General features: G+C 44.2%; 1 protein-coding gene across 1 annotated transcript in view; it reads left to right on the forward strand.

The window, feature by feature from the left end:
- VTA1 (vesicle trafficking 1) overlaps positions 1-21484 on the forward strand; it is a 359268-nt gene that overhangs the window by 80236 nt on the left and 257548 nt on the right. Inside the window, exon 2 of the mRNA XM_069769186.1 lies at positions 21096-21190. Within this exon, the coding sequence (XP_069625287.1) occupies positions 21096-21190 (95 nt within the window). The remainder of the gene's footprint in view (positions 1-21095; positions 21191-21484) is intronic.

Genomic DNA, 21484 nt, shown 5'->3' on the forward strand with positions numbered 1-21484 from the left:
AAAAAGCAGTTAGATTATACTCACCCAGGAGCGGTCCCGGTACGATGGGCGTCACGGTCCGGGGCCTCCCATCTTCTTATGTTGACGTCCTCTTCTTGTCTTCACGCTGCGGCTCCGGCGCAGGTGTACTGATTTGCCCTGTAGAGGGCAGAGCAAAGTACTGCAGTGCGCAGGCGCTGGGCCTCTCTGACCTTTCCCGACGCCTACGCACTGCAGTACTTTGCTCTGCCCTCTACTGGGCAAATCAGTACACCTGTGCCGGAGCCACAGCGTGAAGACAAGAAGAGGACGTCATTGTAAGAAGATGGGAGGCCCCGGACCGTGACGCCCATCGTATCAGGACCGCCCCTGGGTGAGTATAATCTAACCTCTTTTTCTCATCTTTTAGGATACATTCCAGAATGCTGTAGATAAGCCCTGATTCCAGTGGGCTTAGCTCACCTTCGATTTTGGGGGTGACAGGTTCCCTTTAATGGGGTTGCCACATGCACAAGGAATTCTGCATGCCTTGAAAAACTTCTGTCTGCACCTAGTAAACATGCCCCAAAGCTACACAAATGCAATATTAGCCCTACAGTTATATTTCCTAACTCATCCACACCCAGGAAATCTCTTGACTGTTCATGTGTTTTAAAGGGAAGCGGTTTGCAGGATTGTGCTCAGTAACCTACAAACGCTGTCAGGTTGGCAGAGATATACTGGATAAAATACACCTTGGTTGATGAAATCCGTTGTTTAATCTTTATTTTCAGTTTTGAGTTATTGGCTGCAATGAAACAAAGTGAGTCTGAATACTTTCTGTACCCATTGTATAATATTCATTATGTAAACTAGGGGCAGGTCACTGAGGGATCAATGACCGGTTAGAAGCCATACACATGAATACCCAATCAGAGCACCATGAAGACCCCCACACAGCCCGCCCCGGAGTACGGGCATATCAGTAACTCAAAACCGAAAATAAAGATTACACAGCAACCACAAAACCTTTCATCAACCAAGGTATCATTTTAATCAGCATAACGACGCCAATCTGACAGTGTCTGTAGGTTACTGAGCACAATCCTGCTGACAGGTTCCCTTTAAATGTGGAGACAGAAGAAAGCTGATGCTTAGTGTGCAAAAACCTACTAGAACAAGGTCTAAGGGTATCTTGTTACCATTAAATCGCAGTTTTATTGCATTTTGCCACAACACAGCATGAGGCTTTGAGGCCATGTACCCACATAGCGATGACCCCCAATTCATCAAGGCTGGTGATCTACGTGGTAGTCTTGATGAGAGTGCAGAGTGGTCCTGATTGGTCAAGAGCCCCTGCTGGTGAAAGATTTGTGACGTGAAGAAAGCTGCTTCTTGCATGAATTTGATGAACTGTGGTGGCCACAACCCCATCCCGCACCAGCCACAGCCACTTTGTCAGAGTTATACGAAAATGGCTTGGTAATGCCAAAAGTTAAAAAAGAATTGTAGCGATGCGCCAAAATTTAGCGACTTTTCAAGGCCTTTTATTCTACAATTCTGTTGTCAAAGGTTTGATGAATCGTGCGTTGTTTTCTTTTTTTGTGTGTGTGCAGGAAATCTGCGTTTAACCGTTTAAGCAAAGTGGATGTGACTTTATGAAAACTCGCCTGCTGCCTTTAAAGACTGTTGAACTTTGCGTTTTCTCTGTGGGGAGCCTTAAGGCTATGTGCACACGTTGCGGAATGGGGTGCAAAAAATCCACATTTCCTGGCAGAATCCACAGGTGCAGATTTGCCGTGGATTTTGTGCGGTTTTTACGGGGAATTGAAGCGGATTTTGTGCGGATTTTCTGTGTTTTTTTACCACTGCCGATTTCTATAATGGAGGGGTGCAGAAACGCTGCAGCTCCACACAAAATAAATGACATGCACTTCTTTTAAATCCGCAGCGTTTCCGCGCGGATTTTTCCCGCCCCATCTGCACAGCTTTTTTTTCCCATTGATTTACACTGTACTGTAAATCACAGTGCAGATCTGCAGCGTTTCTGTGCGGAAAAATCCACTGCGGATCCGCACTAAATCCGCATCCTGTGCACATAGCCTAAGAATGTATTAAAAAAAATTGTTTTTAAGTGCAGAATCTCAACTTTTTTGGCACAAAAAAGTTCTGCTTCAAATCTGTACCAAAAATACAATAATCAGACTTTTATTTAAGTGGAAACTCCCACAAAAATTAACGGAATAAAACCATCTGCTTTTTTGCACATGGGAACATAGCCTTAAAATTGTTGTTGGAGTCCTCATTGTGAGCGAATGTTAGATGGGGCCGAAAATTACAAATTAAAAGAAATTTGTCAGCAGGTTTTGCTATGTAATCTGAGGGCAGGATGAGGTAGGGGCTGAGATACAGATTCCAGCGATGTGTCATATAATAGTCTGTTTGGTGTTTCCATAGAATGAAGGTTTTATCACCATGAGATCAGGATTGGTGCTCCTGTGAGCTCTGGTCCGACCACGCCGCCTCCTCCTCTGATAAGCAGCTCACTTTCTGAGCTCTGCCATATATAAAACCTCTGTGTCACAACTGCTGCCCCTCAGTAAACTAAGTGTTACATTGCTGTTATCAGAGTTTTATTTCTTGCTCCTCTCAGATTAGGCATCATGATGACAGATTCCCTTTTAACCCCTTAATGACCGCCGATACGCCTTTTAACGGCGGCAGTTAAGGGTACTTAAACCACAGCGCCTTTAATTAACGGCGCTGTGGAAAAAGTGAATAGCGCCCCCCAGAGTCGGATTTTCTCTGGGGTTTCAGTTGCCGGGGGTAGCCGAGACCCCAGAGAACATGATTCGGGGTTTTTTTTATCGACCCCCGAGTTGCGATCGCCTGTAATTAACCGTTTACCGTCGATCGCAAAACAAAAAACGCGATTTCCCTTTTAATTTCTCTGTCCTCCGATGTGATCGCACAACAGAGGACAGAGAAATGGGGTCACTGATAGCCCCCCGATACTCACCTGTCTCCCCCGGTGCTCCTCGTAGCTCCCGATGGGCGCCGCCATCTTTTTCTCGCAAAAAAATGGCGGGCGCAAAAAAAAAAAAAAAGCGCAATGTAATTTTCCGGTCCTCTGATGTGATTGCACATCAGAGAACAAAGAAATAGGGGATTCGGGGACCCTATTATACTTACCGGTGTCCCTGGGTCCTCCTGCGTCCCCTCCTGCCCGCCGGCTTCTTCATCGGGAAAGAAAACGGCGGGCGCATGCGCAGTGCGCCCGCTGTCTGCAGCCATCTGCCGGCCGGCAGGAGAGAGGAGTTGGGGCTAAAATTAGGGTTAGGGTTGGGGCTACATTTAGGGTTAGTGTTGGGGCTAAATTTAGGGTTGGGGTTAGAGCTAGGGTTAGGCTTCTTTCACACTTGCGTCGGAACGGGGCCGTCGCAATGCATTGGCCCGACTTACCGACGCACGCTGTGAAAATTGTGCACAACGTGGGCAGAGGATGCAGTTTTTCAAGCATCCGCTGCCCAGTCTATGTCCTGGGGAGGAGTGGGCAGAGTTACGGCCACGCATGCGCGGAAATGGCGGATGCGACGTTCAAAAAGGCTACATTGAATGTTTTTTGTGACGACGGTCCGCCAAAACACAACGGATCCAGTGCACGACGGACACGACGTGTGGCCATCCGTCGGCAATACAAGTCTATGGGCAAAAAAGGCATCCTGCTGGCACATTTGCAGGATCCGTTTTTGGTCCAAAACGACGGATTGCGACGGATGCCACACGACGCAAGTGTGAAAGTAGCCTTAGGGTTGGGGCTAAACTTAGGGCTAGGGTTAGGGTTAAATTTAGGGTTAGGGTTGTGGCTAAATTTAGGGTTAGGACTAGGGTTGGGGCTAAAATTAGGGTTAGGGTTGGGGCTAAAGTTAGGGTTAGGGTTGGGGCTAAAGTTAGGGTTAAGGCTAGCATTGGGGTTGGGGCTAAAGTTAAAGTTAGAGTTGGTATTAGGGTTAGGGTTTGGATTAGGGTTGGTATTAGGGTTAGGGTTGGCATTAGGGTTATGTTTGGGATTAGGGTTATGTTTGGGATTAGGGTTAAGGTTGGAATTAGGGTTAGGGGTGTATTGGAATTAGGGTTAGGTTTGAGGTTAGGGTTGAGACTAGGATTAGGGGTGTGTTGGATTTAGGGTTTTGATTAGGGTTATGGTTAGGGTTGAGATTAGGGTTGTTTTGGGGTTAGGGTTGTGATTAGGATTATGGATCGGGTTGGGATTAGGGTTAGGGGTGTGTTGGGGTTAGGGTTGGAGTTAGAATTGGGGGGTTTCCACTGTTTAGGTACATCATGGGGTCTCCAAACACGGCAGCCAATTTTGCGCTCAAAAAGTCAAATGGTGCTCCCTCCCTTCTGAGCTCTGCCGTGCGCTCAAACAGTGGTTTACCCCCACATATGGGCATCAGCGTACTTGGGATAAATTGGACAACAACTTTTGGGGTCCAATTTCTCCTTTTACCCTTGTGAAAATAAAAACTTGGCGGCTAAAAAATCTTTTTGGTGGAAAAAAAAAATATTTTTTATTTTCACGACTCTGCATTCTAAACTTCTGTGAAGCACTTGGGCATTCAAAGTTCTCACCACATATCTAGATAAGTTCCCTGGGGGGTCTAGTTTCCAAAATGGGGTCACTTGTGGGGGGTTTCTACTGTTTAGGTACTTCAGAGGCTCTGCAAACGCAACATAACGCCTGTTGTGAATTCTGTGGCAGAGCTCCCTCCTGTGGTCACAAGTGGTACTTCGGCTGATTCTCTCTGTAAGCTTCCGTTGGTGGAGGGAAGTGGTACTGCGGCTTCTGAGTTTCCTCCCTCAGGTGATGTGGTGAGGTCGTTAGGTGCTGCTCTACTTAGGTCTTTTTGCCCCCTTTGCGTGGTTTTTAGGGTTTTGTGTTGACCGCAAAGTTACCTTTCCTATCCTCGCTCTGTTCAGAAAGTCGGGCCTCACTTTGCTAAATCTATTTCATCTCTACGTTTGTCTTTTCATCTTACTCACAGTCATTATATGTGGGGGGCTGCCTTTTCCTTTGGGGTATTTCTCTGAGGCAAGGTAGGCTTATTTTCTATCTTCAGGCTAGCTAGTTTCTCAGGCTGTGCCGAGTTGCATAGGTAGCGTTAGGCGCAATCCACGGCTGCCTCTAGTGTTGTTGGATAGGATTAGGGATTGCGGTCAACAGAGTTCCCACGTCTCAGAGCTCGTTCTATGTTTTTGGATTATTGTCAGATCACTGTATGTGCTCTGACCTCTATGTTCACTGTGGTACTGAATTGCCTAATCATAACAGTACAGGAAGCCCAAGTACTAATGATTCTCAATAGAGGGAAAAAAGAAGTTCTGAGACCATTTTTTTTCTCTGCACTGTGTTTTGCCTTTTTTTTCCCCTAGACATTTGGGTGGTTCAGGACACAGGTGTAGCAATGGACATTAGAAGTCTGTCTTCATGTGTGGATCAGCTCTCGGCAAGAGTACAAAAGATTCAAGACACTATTGATCAGAAATCTATGTTAGAACCAAGAATTCCTATTCCTGATTTGTTTTTTGGTGATAGAACTAAGTTTCTGAGTTTCAAAAATAATTGTAAACTATTTCTGGCCTTGAAACCTCGCTCCTCTGGTGATCCAGTTCAACAGGTTTTGATCATTATTTCTTTTTTGCGTGGCGACCCTCAGGACTGGGCATTTTCTCTTGCGCCAGGAGATCCTGCATTAAGTAATATCGATGCGTTTTTTCCTGGCGCTCGGATTGCTGTACGATGAGCCTAATTCTGTGGATCAGGCAGAAAAAAATTTGCTGGCTCTTTGTCAGGGTCAGGATGAGATAGAGGTATATTGTCAGAAATTTAGAAAGTGGTCCGTGCTCACTCAATGGAATGAATCTGCGCTGGCAGCTATGTTCAGAAAGGGTCTCTCTGAAGCCCTTAAGGATGTCATGGTGGGATTTTCTATGCCTGCTGGTTTGAATGAGTCTATGTCTTTGGCCATTCAGATCGGTCGACGCTTGCGTGAGCGTAAATCTGTGCACCATTTGGCGGTATTACCTGAGCTTAAACCTGAGCCTATGCAGTGCGATAGGACTTTGACCAGAGTTGAACGGCAAGAACACAGACGTCTGAATGGGCTGTGTTTCTACTGTGGTGATTCCACTCATGCTTTCTCTGATTGTCCTAAGCGCACTAAGCGGTTCGCTAGGTTTGCCACCATTGGTACAGTACAGTCAAAATTTCTTCTGTCCGTTACCTTGATCTGCTCTTTGTCATCGTATTCTGTCATGGCATTTGTGGATTCAGGCGCTGCTCTGAATTTGATGGACTTGGAGTATGCTAGGCGTTGTGGGTTTTTCTTGGAGCCCTTGCAGTATCCTATTCCATTGAGAGGATTTGATGCTACGCCTTTGGCCAAGAATAAGCCTCAGTACTGGACCCAGCTGACCATGTGCATGGCTCCTGCACATCAGGAGGTTATTCGCTTTCTGGTGTTGCATAATCTGCATGATGTGGTCGTGTTGGGGTTGCCATGGCTACAAGTCCATAATCCAGTATTAGATTGGAAATCTATGTCGGTGTCCAGCTGGGGTTGTCAGGGGGTACATGGTGATGTTCCATTTCTGTCAATTTCGTCATCCACCCCTTCTGAGGTTCCAGAGTTCTTGTCTGATTACTGGGATGTATTTGATGAGCCCAAGTCCGATGCCCTACCTCCGCATAGGGATTGTGATTGTGCTATCAATTTGATTCCTGGTAGTAAGTTCCCAAAAGGCCGATTGTTTAATTTATCTGTGCCTGAGCACGCCGCTATGCGCAGTTATGTAAAGGAGTCCCTGGAGAAGGGGCATATTCGCCCGTCATCGTCGCCATTAGGAGCAGGGTTCTTTTTTGTAGCCAAGAAGGATGGTTCGCTGAGACCTTGTATAGATTACAGCCTTCTAAATAAGATCACTGTTAAATTTCAGTACCCCTTGCCGTTGTTATCTGATTTGTTTGCTCGGATTAAGGGGGCTAGTTGGTTCACCAAGATAGATCTTCGTGGTGCGTATAATCTTGTGCGAATTAAGCGAGGCGATGAATGGAAAACTGCATTTAATACGCCCGAGGGTCATTTTGAGTATCTAGTAATGCCATTCGGACTTGCCAATGCTCCATCAGTGTTTCAGTCCTTTATGCATGACATCTTCCGAGAGTACCTGGATAAATTCCTGATTGTGTACTTGGATGACATTTTGATCTTCTCGGATGATTGGGAGTCTCATGTGAAGCAGGTCAGAACGGTTTTTCAGGTCCTGCGTGCTAATTCTTTGTTTGTGAAGGGATCAAAGTGTCTCTTTGGTGTGCAGAAGGTTTCATTTTTGGGGTTCATCTTTTCCCCTTCTACTATCGAGATGGATCCTGTTAAGGTCCAAGCCATCCATGATTGGACTCAGCCGACATCTCTGAAAAGTCTGCAAAAGTTCCTGGGCTTTGCTAATTTTTATCGTCGCTTCATCTGCAATTTTTCTAGTATTTCTAAACCATTGACCGATTTGACCACGAAGGGTGCTGATGTGGTCAATTGGTCTTCTGCTGCTGTGGAAGCTTTTCAAGAGTTGAAGCGTCGTTTTTCTTCTGCCCCTGTGTTGTGTCAACCAGATTTTTCGCTCCCGTTCCAGGTCGAGGTTGATGCTTCTGAGATTGGAGCAGGGGCTGTTTTGTCGCAGAGAGGTTCTGATTGCTCAGTGATGAAACCGTGCGCCTTCTTTTCCAGGAAGTTTTCGCCTACTGAGCGAAATTATGATGTGGGCAACCGAGAGTTGCTGGCCATGAAGTGGGCATTCGAGGAGTGGCGTCATTGGCTTGAAGGAGCTAAGCATCGCGTGGTGGTCTTGACTGATCATAAGAACTTGACTTATCTCGAGTCCGCCAAGCGGTTGAATCCTAGACAAGCTCGTTGGTCGTTGTTTTTTGCCCGGATGCTCTGTCTAGGAGTTTTGTGCCCGACTCTCCGGGTGTATCTGAGCCGGCGGGTATCCTCAAAGAGGGAGTAATTGTGTCTGCCATCTCCCCTGATTTGCGGCGAGTGCTGCAAAAATTTCAGGCTAATAAACCTGATCGTTGTCCAGCGGAGAAACTGTTTGTCCCTGATAGGTGGACGAATAATGTTATCTCTGAGGTTCGTTGTTCGGTCTTGGCTGGTCATCCTGGAATCTTTGGTATCAGAGAGTTAGTGGCTAGATCCTTTTGGTGGCCATCTCTGTCGCGGGATGTGCGTACTTTTGTGCAGTCCTGTGGGATTTGTGCTCGGGCTAAGCCCTGCTGTTCTCGTGCCAGTGGGTTGCTTTTGCCCTTGCCGGTCCCGAAGAGGCCTTGGACACATATCTCTATGGATTTTATTTCAGATCTTCCCGTTTCTCAAAAGATGTCAGTCATTTGGGTGGTGTGTGATCGCTTCTCAAAGATGGTCCATTTGGTACCCTTGTCTAAATTGCCTTCCTCCTCTGATTTGGTGCCATTGTTCTTCCAGCATGTGGTTCGTTTACATGGCACTCCAGAGAACATTGTTTCTGACAGAGGTTCCCAGTTTGTTTCGAGGTTTTGGCGAGCTTTTTGTGGTAGGATGGGCATTGACTTGTCTTTTTCCTCGGCTTTCCATCCTCAGACTAATGGCCAGACCGAACGAACCAATCAGACCTTGGAAACATATCTGAGATGTTTTGTTTCTGCTGATCAGGATGACTGGGTGTCCTTTTTGCCTTTGGCTGAGTTCGCCCTTAATAATCGGGCTAGCTCGGCTACCTTGGTTTCGCCATTTTTCTGCAACTCTGGGTTCCATCCTCGTTTCTCGTCAGGACAGGTTGAGTCTTCGGACTGTCCTGGTGTGGATACTGTGGTGGACAGGTTGCAGCAAATTTGACCTTGTCCCAGGAGAAGGCTCAACGTTTTGCTAATCGCAGACGCTGTGTGGGTCCCCGACTTCGTGTTGGGGATCTGGTTTGGTTATCTTCTCGTCAAATTCCTATGAAGGTTTCCTCTCCTAAGTTTAAACCTCGTTTCATTGGTCCGTATAGGATTTCTGAGGTTCTTAATCCTGTGTCTTTTCGTCTGACCCTTACAGATTCTTTTTCCATACATAACGTATTCCATAGGTCATTGTTGCGGAGATACGTGGCACCTATGGTTCCTTCTGTTGACCCTCCTGCCCCGGTTTTGGTGGAGGGGGAGTTGAAGTATATTGTGGAGAAGATTTTGGATTCTCGTGTTTCAAGACGGAAACTCCAGTATCTGGTTAAGTGGAAGGGTTATGCTCAGGAAGATAATTCCTGGGTCTTTGCCTCTGATGTCCATGCTCCCGATCTTGTTCGTGCCTTTCATGTGGCTCATCCTGGTCGGCCTGGGGGCTCTGGTGAGGGTTCGGTGACCCCTCCTCAAGGGGGGGGTACTGTTGTGAATTCTGTGGCAGAGCTCCCTCCTGTGGTCACAAGTGGTACTTCGGCTGATTCTCTCTGTAAGCTTCCGTTGGTGGAGGGAAGTGGTACTGCGGCTTCTGAGTTTCCTCCCTCAGGTGATGTGGTGAGGTCGTTAGGTGCTGCTCTACTTAACTCCACCTAGTGCTTTGATCCTGGCTTCCTGTCAATGTTCCAGTATTGGACTTGTTTTCCTCCTGGATCGTTCCTGTGGCCTGCTGCTCTGCATAGCTAAGTTTTCCTTTGCTATTTTGTTTGCTTTTCTTCTGTCCAGCTTATCTACTTGTTTGCTGGAAGCTCTGGGACGCAGAGGGTGTACCTCTGTGCCGTTAGTTCGGTACGGAGGGTCTTTTTGTCCCCTTTGCGTGGTTTTTAGGGTTTTGTGTTGACCGCAAAGTTACCTTTCCTATCCTCGCTCTGTTCAGAAAGTCGGGCCTCACTTTGCTAAATCTATTTCATCTCTACGTTTGTCTTTTCATCTTACTCAGTCATTATATGTGGGGGGCTGCCTTTTCCTTTGGGGTATTTCTCTGAGGCAAGGTAGGCTTATTTTCTATCTTCAGGCTAGCTAGTTTCTCAGGCTGTGCCGAGTTGCATAGGTAGCGTTAGGCGCAATCCACGGCTGCCTCTAGTGTTGTTGGATAGGATTAGGGATTGCGGTCAACAGAGTTCCCACGTCTCAGAGCTCGTTCTATGTTTTTGGATTATTGTCAGATCACTGTATGTGCTCTGACCTCTATGTTCACTGTGGTACTGAATTGCCTAATCATAACAAACGCCCACAGACCATTCTATCAAAGTCTGCATTCCAAAACGGCGCTCCTTCCCTTCTGAGCTCTGCCGTGCACCCAGTGATTTACCCCCCACATATGGGGTACCAGCATACTCAGGACAAATTGGACAACAACTTTTGGGGTCCAATTTCTCTTGTTACCCATGTGAAAATAAAAACTTGGGGATAAAAAATCTTTTTGTGGAAAAAAATAATAATTTTTTATTTTCACGACTCTGCATTATAAACTTCTTTGAATCACTTGGGCATTCAAAGTTCTCACCACACATCTAGATAAGTTCCTTAAGGGGTCTAGTTTCCAAAATGGTGTCACTTGTGGGGGGTTTCCACTGTTTAGGCACATCAGGGGCTCTCCAAACGCGACATGGCGTTCGACCTCAATTCTAGCCAATTCCACATTGAAAAAGTAAAACGGCACTCCTTCTCTTCCAAGCTCTGCGGTGCGCCCAAACAGTGGTTTACCCCCACATATGGGGTATCGACGTGCTCAGGAGAAATTGGACAACAACTTTTGTGGTCTAACTTCTCTTGTTACCCTTGTGAAAATAAAAAAAATGGTTCTGAATTAAAATGTTTGCAAAAAAAAGTTAAATGTTCATTTTTTTCCTTCCACATGTTTCAGTTCCTGTGAAGCACATAAAGGGTTAATAAACTTCTTGAATGTGGTTTTGAGCACCTTGAGAGGTGCAGTTTATAGAATGGTGTCACACTTGGTTATTTTCTATCATATAGACCCCTCAAAATGACTTCAAATGTGATGTGGTCCCTAAAAAAAAATGGTGTTGTAAAAATGAGAAATTGCTGGTCAACTTTAACCCCTTAGCGACCGCCGATACGCCTTTTAACGGCGGCCGCTAAGGGTACTTAAACCACAGCGCCGTTAATTAACGGCGCTGTGGAAAAAGTCCATAGCGCCCCCCAGAGGCCGATTTTCTCCGGGGTCTCGGCTGCCGAGGGTAGCCGAGACCCCAGAGAACATGATTCGGGGGTTTTTTAACCCACCCCGCATTTGCGATCGCCGGTAATTAACCGTTTACCGGCGATCGCAAAAAACAAAAAAACAAAAAACGATCTCTTTTTAATTTCTCTGTCCTCCGATGTGATCGCACATCGGAGGACAGAGAAAAGGGGTCCCAGGTGGCCCCCCAATACTCACCTAGCTCCCCCGATGCTCCTCGTGTCTCCCGGTGGGCGCCGCCATCTTCAAAATGGCGGGCGCATGCGCAGTGCGCCCGCCGGCCGGCATCGGGAGAATCTTTGGGGTCTCGGCTGCCGGGGGTAGCCGAGACCCCAAAGAGCACGATCGGGGTCGGTATTACCGACCCCTGTTTTGCGATCGCCGGTAATTAACTGTTTTCCGGCGACCGCAAAAAAAAAAAAAAGTAAAGTGTAATTCTCTGTTCTCTGATGTGATCGCACATCAGAGGACAGAGAAATAGGGGGATTCGGGGACCCTAGCATACTCACCTAGGTCCCTGGATCCTCTTGCTGCTCCTCCTGGCCGCCGGCAGCAGAACATGGCGGACGCATGCCCAGTGCGCCCGCCATCTGTCTCCATCTGCCGGCCGGCAGGAGAACAGCAGTTGGGGCTAAAATTAGGGTTAGGGTTAGGGTTAGGTTAGGGGTAGGGTTAGGGGTAGGGTTAGGTTAGGGGTAGGGTTAGGTTAGGGGTAGGGTTAGGTTAGGGGTAGGGCTAGGGTTAGGGTTAGGGTTGGGGCTAAATTTAGGGTTAGGGTTGGGGCTAAATTTAGGGTTAGGGTTGGGGCTAAACTTAGGGTTAGGCTTCTTTCACACTTACGTCGATACGGGGCCGTCGCAATGCGTCGGCCCGACATACCGACGCACGTTGTGAAAATTGTGCACAACGTGGGCAGCAGCTGTAGTTTTTCAACACATCCGCTGCCCAATCTATGTCCTGGGGAGGAGGGGGCGGAGTTACGGCCACGCATGCGCGGTCAGAAATGGCGGATGCGACGTACAAAAAAATGTTTCATTGAACGTTTTTTTGTGCCGACGCTCCGCCAAAACACAACTGATCCAGTGCACGACGGACGCGACGTGTGGCCATCCGTCACGATCCGTCGGCAATACAAGTCTATGGGCAAAAAACGCATCCTGCGGGCACATTTGCAGGATCCGTTTCTTGTCCAAAACGACGGATTGCGACGGAATGCCAAACGACGCAAGTGTGAAAGTAGCCCTAGGGCTAGGGTTAGGGTTGGGGCTAAAGTTAGGGCTAGGGTTGGGGCTAAAGTTAGGGCTAGGGTTGGGGCTAAAGTTAGGGTTAGAGCTGGGATTAGGGTTAGGGTTTGGATTAGGGTTCGTATTAGGGTTAGGGTTGGCATTAGGGTTACGCTTGGGATTAGGGTTAGGTTTGGGATTAGGGTTAAGGTTAGGGTTGTGATTAGGGGTGTATTGGGATTAGGGTTAGGTTTGAGGTTAGGGTTGAGATTAGGATTAGGGGTGTGTTGGATTTAGGGTTTTGATTAGGGTTATGGTTAGGGTTGACATTAGGGTTGTTTTGGGGTAAGGGTTGTGATTATGGTTAGGGTTAGTGATTAGGATTATGGATGAGGTTGGGATTAGGGTTAGGGGTGTGTTGGGGTTAGGGTTGGAGCTAGAATTGGGGGGTTTCCACTGTTTAGGTACATCAGGGGGTCTCCAAACACGACAGCCAATTTTGTACTCAAAAAGTCAAATGGTGCTCCCTCCCTTCTGAGCTCTGCCGTGCGCCCAAACAGTGGTTTACCCCCACATATGGCGCATCAGCGTACTCGGGATAAATTGGACAACAACTATTGCAGTCCAATTTCTCCTGTTACCCTTGTGAAAATAAAAACTTGGGGGCTACAATATCTTTTTTGTGGAAAAAAAAATATTTTTTATTTTCACGACTCTGCATTCTAAACTTCTGTGAAGCACTTGGGCATTCAAAGTTCTCACCACACATCTAGATAAGTTTCTTGGGGGGTCTAGTTTCCAAAATGGGGTCACTTGTGGAGGGTTTCTACTGGTTAGGTACATCAGGGGCTCTGCAAACGCAACATAATACACGCAGACCATTCTATCAAAGTCTGCATTCCAAAACGGCGCTCCTTCCTTCCGAGCTCTGCCGTGCACCCAAACAGTGGTTTACCCCCACATATGGGGTACCAGCATACTCAGGACAAATTGGACAACAACTTTTGGGGTCCAATTTCTCTTGTTACCCTTGTAAAAATAAAAATTTGGTGGCTAAAAAATCTTTTTTGTGGAAAAAAAAAATATTTTTTATTTTCACGGCTCTGCATTATAAACTTCTGTGAAGCACTTGGGCATTCAAGGTTCTCACCACACATCTTGCGAAGTTCCATGGGGGGTCTAGTTTCCAAAATGGGGTCACTTGTGGGGGATTTCTACTGTTTAGGCACATCAGGGGCTCTCCAAACGCGACATGGCGTCCGATCTCAATTCCAGCCAATTCTACATTGAAAAAGTAAAACGGCACTCTTTCTCTTCCAAGCTCTGCGGTGCGCCCAAACAGTGGTTTACCCCAACATATTGGGTATCGACGTACTCAGGAGAAATTGCACAACAACTTTAGTGGTCTAATTTCTCCTGTTACCCTTGTGAAAATAAAAATTTGTGGGCAAAAAGATCATTTTTGTAGAAAAAATGCAATTTTTTTTTTTCACTGCTCTACGTTATAAACTTCTGTGAAGCACATGGGGGTTCAAAGTGCTCGCCACACATCTAGATAAGTTCCTTAAGGGGTCTAGTTTCCAAAATGGTGTCACTTGTGGGGGGTTTCCACTGTTTAGGCACATCAGGGCCTTCCAAACGCGACATGGCGTCCAATCTCAATTCCAGCCAATTCTACATTGAAAAAGTAAAACGGCACTCCTTCTCTTCCAAGCTCTGCGGTGCGCCCTAACAGTTGTTTACCCCCACATATTGGGTATCAGCGTACTCAGGAGAAATTGCACAACAACTTTTGTGGTCTAATTTCTCCTGTTACCCTTGTGAAAATAAGAATTTGTGGGCGAAAAGATCATTTTTGTGTAAACAAAAGCGATTTTTTATTTTCATGGCTCTACGTTATAAACTTCTGTGAAGCACTTGGGGGTTCAAAGTGCTCACCACACATCTAGATAAGTTCCTTAAGGGGTCTAGTTTCCAAAATGGTGTCACTTGTGGGGAGTTTCCACTGATTAGGTACATCAGGGGCTCTCTAAATGTGACATGGTGTCCGATCTCAATTCCAGCCAATTATGCATTGAAAAAGTCAAACGGCGCTCCTTCACTTCTAAGTTCTGCGGTGCGCCCTAACAGTGGTTTACCCCCACATATGGGGTATTGGCGTATTCAGGAGAAATTGCATAACAAAATTTATGGTTACATTTCTGTTTTTACACTTGTGAAAATAAAAAAAATGGTTCTGAATTAAGATGTTTGCAAAAAAAAGTTAAATGTTCATTTTTTCCTTCCACATTGTTTCAGTTCCTGTGAAGCACGTAAAGGGTTAATAAACTTCTTGAATGTGGTTTTGAGAACCTTGAGGGGTGTAGTTTTTAGAATGGTGTCACACTTCATTATTTTCTATCATATAGACCCCTCAAAATGACTTCAAATGTGATGTGGTCCCTAAAAAAAAAATGGTGTTGTAAAAATGAGAAATTGCTGGTCAACTTTTAACCCTTATAACTCCCTAACAAAAAAAAATTTTGTTTCCAAAATTGTGCTGATGTAAAGTAGACATGTGGGAAATGTTATTTATTAACTATTTTTCGTGACATATCTCTCTGATTTAAGGGCATAAAAATACAAAGTTTGAAAATTGAAAAATTTTAAAAATTTTCGCCATATTTCTTTTTTTTTCATAAATAATCGCAAGTAATATCGAAGAAATGTTACCACTAACATGAAGTACAATATGTCACGAAAAAACAATCTTAGAATCAGCGGGATCCGTTAAAGCGTTCCAAAGGTATAACCTCATAAAGTGACAGTGGTCAGAATTGTAAAAATTGGCTCGGTCATTAAGTACCAAATTGGCTCTGTCACTAAGGGGTTAAGCCAGGGTTGTCTCACCAGTGATCTTCAGTAGCACTCTGCTCCACTTTTGCCTGCCTGCCAGCTTGCTGTGGATGTTGATCCTCAGCACAGCGCTGCTCCGCTGCCTCACTGCCTGCAGGGAGCAATGCCCTTCTGATAATTTATAACCCAAAAACCGTCATATGGATACTCAAGACTAAAAGACATGTAATAAAGCCACGATAGCAGAAATATATAAGCCTTTATTGTTTATTTATATTTATATGGCAAAATGGCACAACAGTCCATGTACTTGGGAGTTAATGGATAAAAATATATATATATATATATATATATATATATATATATATATATATATATATATAATAATTATAACAATACATAGGAGAAAAGACAGAATAAAATACAATAACAAATAATAAATATATACTATCTCACAGAAAATTCATAAGGGTGTGCATTTCATAGGGTTATATGTGTAAACATGTGTTTTTTTATGGCAAAAAAAAATTATAAATGTGTATTAAAAGAATGTGTGGTATACAAATCAATATAATTTTTAAAAAAAATGGACCAAAAGTGCATGTGCAACACTAAAAATGAAAATACTTATAACTGTAACTGCAAATAATGTGTCTCTACTCTTGATAAGAACTAAAGTGCATGTGCTAAAATATATAACGTAATAAATTGGCAATGTGTAAAAAAAAAAAAGGGGGAGAAAGAACCAATCAATATATGAAGGTTCACATATGTAAATATATATAAAATAATTAATAAAAATTAATAAGAGTGGGTATGCTTAAATACCAAATAAGTGTGTCAGAATTATAAATACATGTGCTGAGATGCAAAATAAACTGTGCTAAGTAGTGTATAAATGAAAAAGGAAGTCATGCCAATATGTAAAACCACATATGTACCAACAGATGGTATATGCACACCAAAAGGTAGAGAAGAAAGATATTTTGAGATATCCTATATATATATATATATATATATATATATATATATATATATATATATATATATATGTATATGTATATATATATATATACACACCTGTGGGCCCAAGTACAGAGCACCCCGACACGCGTTTCGGTAATTCCTTCGTCCTTCTGATAATTGTACGGTTCGGACTAGCCCGAAACCGTGCTGTCTGCTTCCAGCAATATTGTATTGTATGAATCTATACATATATGTATGTTCCAAAGGGGTGCAAACTCAGCAGATTTTTTTAATGGGAAATGTGCTGTATTTTACAGTACTTGTGTTGTGTGTGAGCGTTTTTAGAAGTCTCATACATTATGCAGAGAATATTCATAGCCTAAATTGATTTACAGATGTGTCTAACTGCACGGATGTACTCTTATATACGCTTTATTCATCTATGTGGAGGCCCCAGACCATACAATGGCCGGAGCGTGGATGTAGAAACTTAAATGCTCTTGTCATTTGTTTTTAAGTGTGATATGCCTACGTGAGCGCTGCAATAAAACTAGGTGTATTGTAATCCATAGCAGATGTACCAGCTTGTGTTATTGGCGGGTTTCTTCCTGTTGAGAATAAATGTATAATACAGTATAAATGATCCATAGATGGTGACATTAGAATACAGTGAAACCGTGCCAGAAGTCTCCCACTCTGAGTAGACCACCCCTTGTTGGCCGTGATTGTAGAACGTCGTCCAAATGTGTCCCAAGGACTGTAGGACCAACACTGAAAGGTTGTTGGATGAAGCTCTGCCTCTTGCTGCTGCCAATATCAGCATTGTGGGATACAGGCAATTATTGATAGGAAGTTTTGAATAAATATATTGTCTTGGTTCTTCTAGTTATGGAGAGGCTGTTACACAATTATTATTATTTTTATTAAAGATAAAGATTAATTTAAGGAATAAGGATGCATATTTTCCGTCTTATTACAGTAACCTGACCTATGAAAAGATCACAGATGGCATCTGCAGACTGTCACACCTAGGAGGCCCTCGGGCAGAATGCCACTCTATATGAATTACACTTCTGTACACTTGAAGACATTAATTATTGTCACATAATAGCTGTTTTCTCTTGTGCCACTAACTTTCATTGGAGACCACTGCATTCATGAACAGAACTTAGAACTTATGTGGCTGGTGTTCTTACTTAAAAAGAAAAAATAATAATAATCATTGTAGAATGTGAGGGTGTACAAGCCTATTATGTACCTAGTGGGATTTGATTTTGACTTGATCTGGTGCTGAATTATCTTAAATAGAAGAATAGTTTGTTCCCCAGCCTTCTGTCCCTCTTATCTATAGTATAACGCTGGGAGCATCACTCTGTCCGAAGCCTTTATAGACTGCGCAAGCGCAGGCGCAGTCTGGACCCCACAGAGTGACGCTCCCAGGAGATCGCGGTATGCATAAGCACTGAACGAGTACCGCAATCTCCGATGGAGAAGCAGGGACGTGCCAGGAGGGTGAGTATGCTATATTCACCTGTCCCCGTTCCACCGCTGCGTGCCGCTCTGTCTTTTGTCCTCTGCCTGTGACGTTCAGGTCAGAGGGCGCAATTACGTGGTTAGTGCGTGCCCTCTGACTGAACAGTCACAGCCAGAGGACCTGGAAGATGGAGCGGCGCGCAGCGGTGGAACGGGGACAGGTGAACATAGCAAGTGTCGGGGGCCTGAGCCAGCGGCGACTCCAGCACCTGACCCCCATAGCGCGCTGGTGTCCCCGCCTGCTCATGCACTCGGCGCTCAGCGATGATAGGTGAGTATGTCATTTTTTATTTTTTTTTAATCGCAGCAGCATATGGGGCATATTATACTGTAGAGCATCTTATGGGGGCCATAAACCTTTATGGAGCAGCATACGGGACATATTATGGTATGGAACATCTTATGTGGGCCATCAACCTTTATGGAGCAGCGTACGGGGCATATGGATGGGAGCAGCACATGGCAGGATGGTGGCACAGGATGGGAGCAGCACATGACAGGAATGGGGTGCAGGATGGGAGCACCACATGACAGGATTGGGGCAGCACATGACAGGATTGGGGCGCAGGATGGGAATAGCACATGACAGGATGAGGGTGCAGGAAGGGAGCATCACATGACAGCATGGGGGTGAAGGATGGGAGAACCACATGACAGGATTGAGGCGCAGGATGGGAGCAGCACATGACAGCATGGGGGTGCAGGATGGGAGAACCACATGACAAGATTGAGGCGCAGGATGGAAGCACCACATGACAGGATTAGGGTGCAGGATGGGAGCACATGACAGGATGAGAGCTCAGGATAAGAGTAGCAAATGACAAGATGGAGGCGCACAAAACAGGATGAGGGCGCAGGATGGGGGTGAAAGATGGTAGCAGCACATGGGCGCAGGATGGAGCAGCACATACCAGGATGGAGACCATATACCAATATAAATGCTCGCCACCCGGGCGTAGAACGGGTTCAATAGCTAGTCCTACTATATTGAGAAATTCCCATGCCATTGTGAGTTGTATGGTGCTGACTTTCTGTTTATTGCTCCATAACATGAGAAAGTGTTGTAAGCTTGGAGTCTATTAAGTGTCCAATGACTATTAATGAATTTATTTTCTCCTACCTACTGACTGTTAAGGAGATGGGGTGGTCTTTCATCATGATAGTTTGGGTAATGTGTCTAGGAGGGAAAGTGACGGTTTTCCTGCAGTTACTGTTGTGTTTGCACATAACCTTCCAGGTTATGACTAACGTTACCTCAGTTTGACTTATTTATGAAGCTTTGTTTCCTCACTGCTTCCTGACAGTTGGGCCTCTTTCATCTCTACTATGTCGACAGTTGGTTTTTACCTAACATACAGTGGCATGTAAAAGTTTAGGCACCCCTGGTCAGAATTACTGTTGTTGTGAAGTTTCAGTAAGTAAGTTGAAGATGAAACGATCTCTAAAAGACGATACATTTCCTTTGTATTTTACGCAAAAAATATACCGGTATGCGGTATATATTTTCAGCTTTTTCATTTAAAAAAGTACTAAAAGGAAAATGGGCCACTGCAAAGGTTTGGGCAGCACCCCATGTGGTTAGTATTTAGAGTGAACACATGCTGATTATAGCTGTTAATATACCTCAACTAGGAAAGACACTAAGAACCAAGGTAGAACACCGAACATATGGTCAAAGGAAAGAAATGTGGGTTGTGTAGTAAGGCACTTTTTTGCACCTACTGCTACCGTAAATCATGCTTGCCTAATAAGGGTATTTTTATTTCTCTACTACTTGTCCCATATTTCTTTCCTTTGGATCATATGTTTGGTGTTCTCCCTTGGTTCTGTATGATTAGTATTTAGTAGCACCCTATTTTGAAAGTATCAAAACCCCAAAGCATGATTGATCCACCCCCATGCTTAATGGATGACAAGATGTTTTTTTTCCTTAAATTCTGTGCCTTTTTTTTCTCCACACATACCTTTTATCATTGTGGCCAAAGAGTTCTATTCTAACCTTGTTGGTCCACAGGACTTGTTTAGATGTTCTTTTGCTTATTTTTGACACAACATTTTCTTATGAGAATGCAGGAGAGGTTTTCAATTGATGACTGTTCCATGAAGGTCATATTTGTGCTGGTGCATCTGAACAATAAAACAATGTACCAACACTACAGAGTCTACAAAATCTTTCTTAAGGTCTTTTGTAGCCAAATGGGGGTTCTGATTTGCCTCTCAAGCAATCCTACATGCAGCTCTCACTGAAATTTTGCTTGGTCTTGCAGACCTTATATTGACCTCCACTGTTCCAGTTAACTGCCATTTCTAAATTACATTTCGAACTGAGGAAAGGGCAACTTGAACACACTTAGCCATCTTCATATATCCTACTCCTGCTTTGTGGGTCTCCATCATTTTCAGAGTGCTAGGCAGCTGCTTAGAAGAACTCATAGCTGCTGTTTTTGACTCAAGGTGAGAGGAGGCTGGGTTTTTATAAAGCTGGGAGATTTGCATCACCTAACGATGATGGTGAACAAGCCATAACCCTAACAGGCTAATTAAGCTCTTAATCCTTGGTCAAAGTTACTGAACACACAAATCTCCATGGGTGCCCACATTTTTGCATCTGCCCATTTTCCTTTTTGTAATTTTTAAAATGTGATAGATGACTGTTTGTATAAAATACAAAGGAAATGTGTCATCTTTAACGTTAGGCCTTTTAGGGATCATTTCATCTTAATCTTGCCTAACTGTATACAATAACAGTAATTTTGACCAGAGGTGCCCATTTTGGGTGCAGGTCCAAAGTTGGGTTACATCACCCTCGTATTCCCAATAGTTTGTCATACAATCACTTAACAATACACTGTGTCTCACAGTGTAACGTATGCAGTATCTAAGTTATACAGCATACTGTGCCCAAATTCTACAGCACCCAACCCCTTCCATTATTATGAAGGACCGTGTGCGTAACAGTACCATGTAGAGGCAAATAACTCTATATACAAACACTACATTCCAGTGCACTATATAGTACTCAAATGATGCCTCCATACAATGACCACCGAGTGAACCTTACAACAATAGTAATCCTATACCCTTCTGGATATCCTCATCCATCCCTCGGTTAAACTGGATAACAATGTGTCGTTTTTTGCCAGCTGAATTATGCTTTAGATCCGCGTGCTATTCAAGTCTACATCGCACCAATAGCACATGATCGATTTCCCATCCAGACAATTTATCAGTGTGCAGTATTCATTATCAGGCGCTATTCTGCAGAGGAGGAAGAGCTGAGACAAATGATTCTAAGTGGATAAGATGGTAAATGCCATGTACTAACTGATCGTTGTCTTCATGTTTGTAGGCCGACTATATTCTATGCAAACTGGAATGAAAATCGATAGCAAGAGTCCAGAATGTCGTAAATTCCTGACTAAACTTATGGATCAATTAGAAACTGTAAGTGATATTATTATATACTGTATTTATGCACTAAATCCAATAGAATTGTGTGTTGCTCTTTGTTCATTACTTGTTGACATATCTGTTTATAGTAATGATTAGAGAATTGTATACTAATAATAAAGTATTTCCTAACAGAAAACCTTTTTACATTAATTACTACTTTGGCCACCTAACTGAAGATTAACTGAGATTTTTTTGATGCAAAGGCTTTGTGTTGGTCAAGCAATCATACCTTTATCTGTGATCCGATGTCTTCTTCCACGTTTTTCTTATATGGAAATGAGCTGT

Source organism: Ranitomeya imitator, chromosome 5, assembly GCF_032444005.1.
Source record: "Ranitomeya imitator isolate aRanImi1 chromosome 5, aRanImi1.pri, whole genome shotgun sequence".
Classification (NCBI taxonomy): Eukaryota; Metazoa; Chordata; class Amphibia; order Anura; family Dendrobatidae; genus Ranitomeya; species Ranitomeya imitator.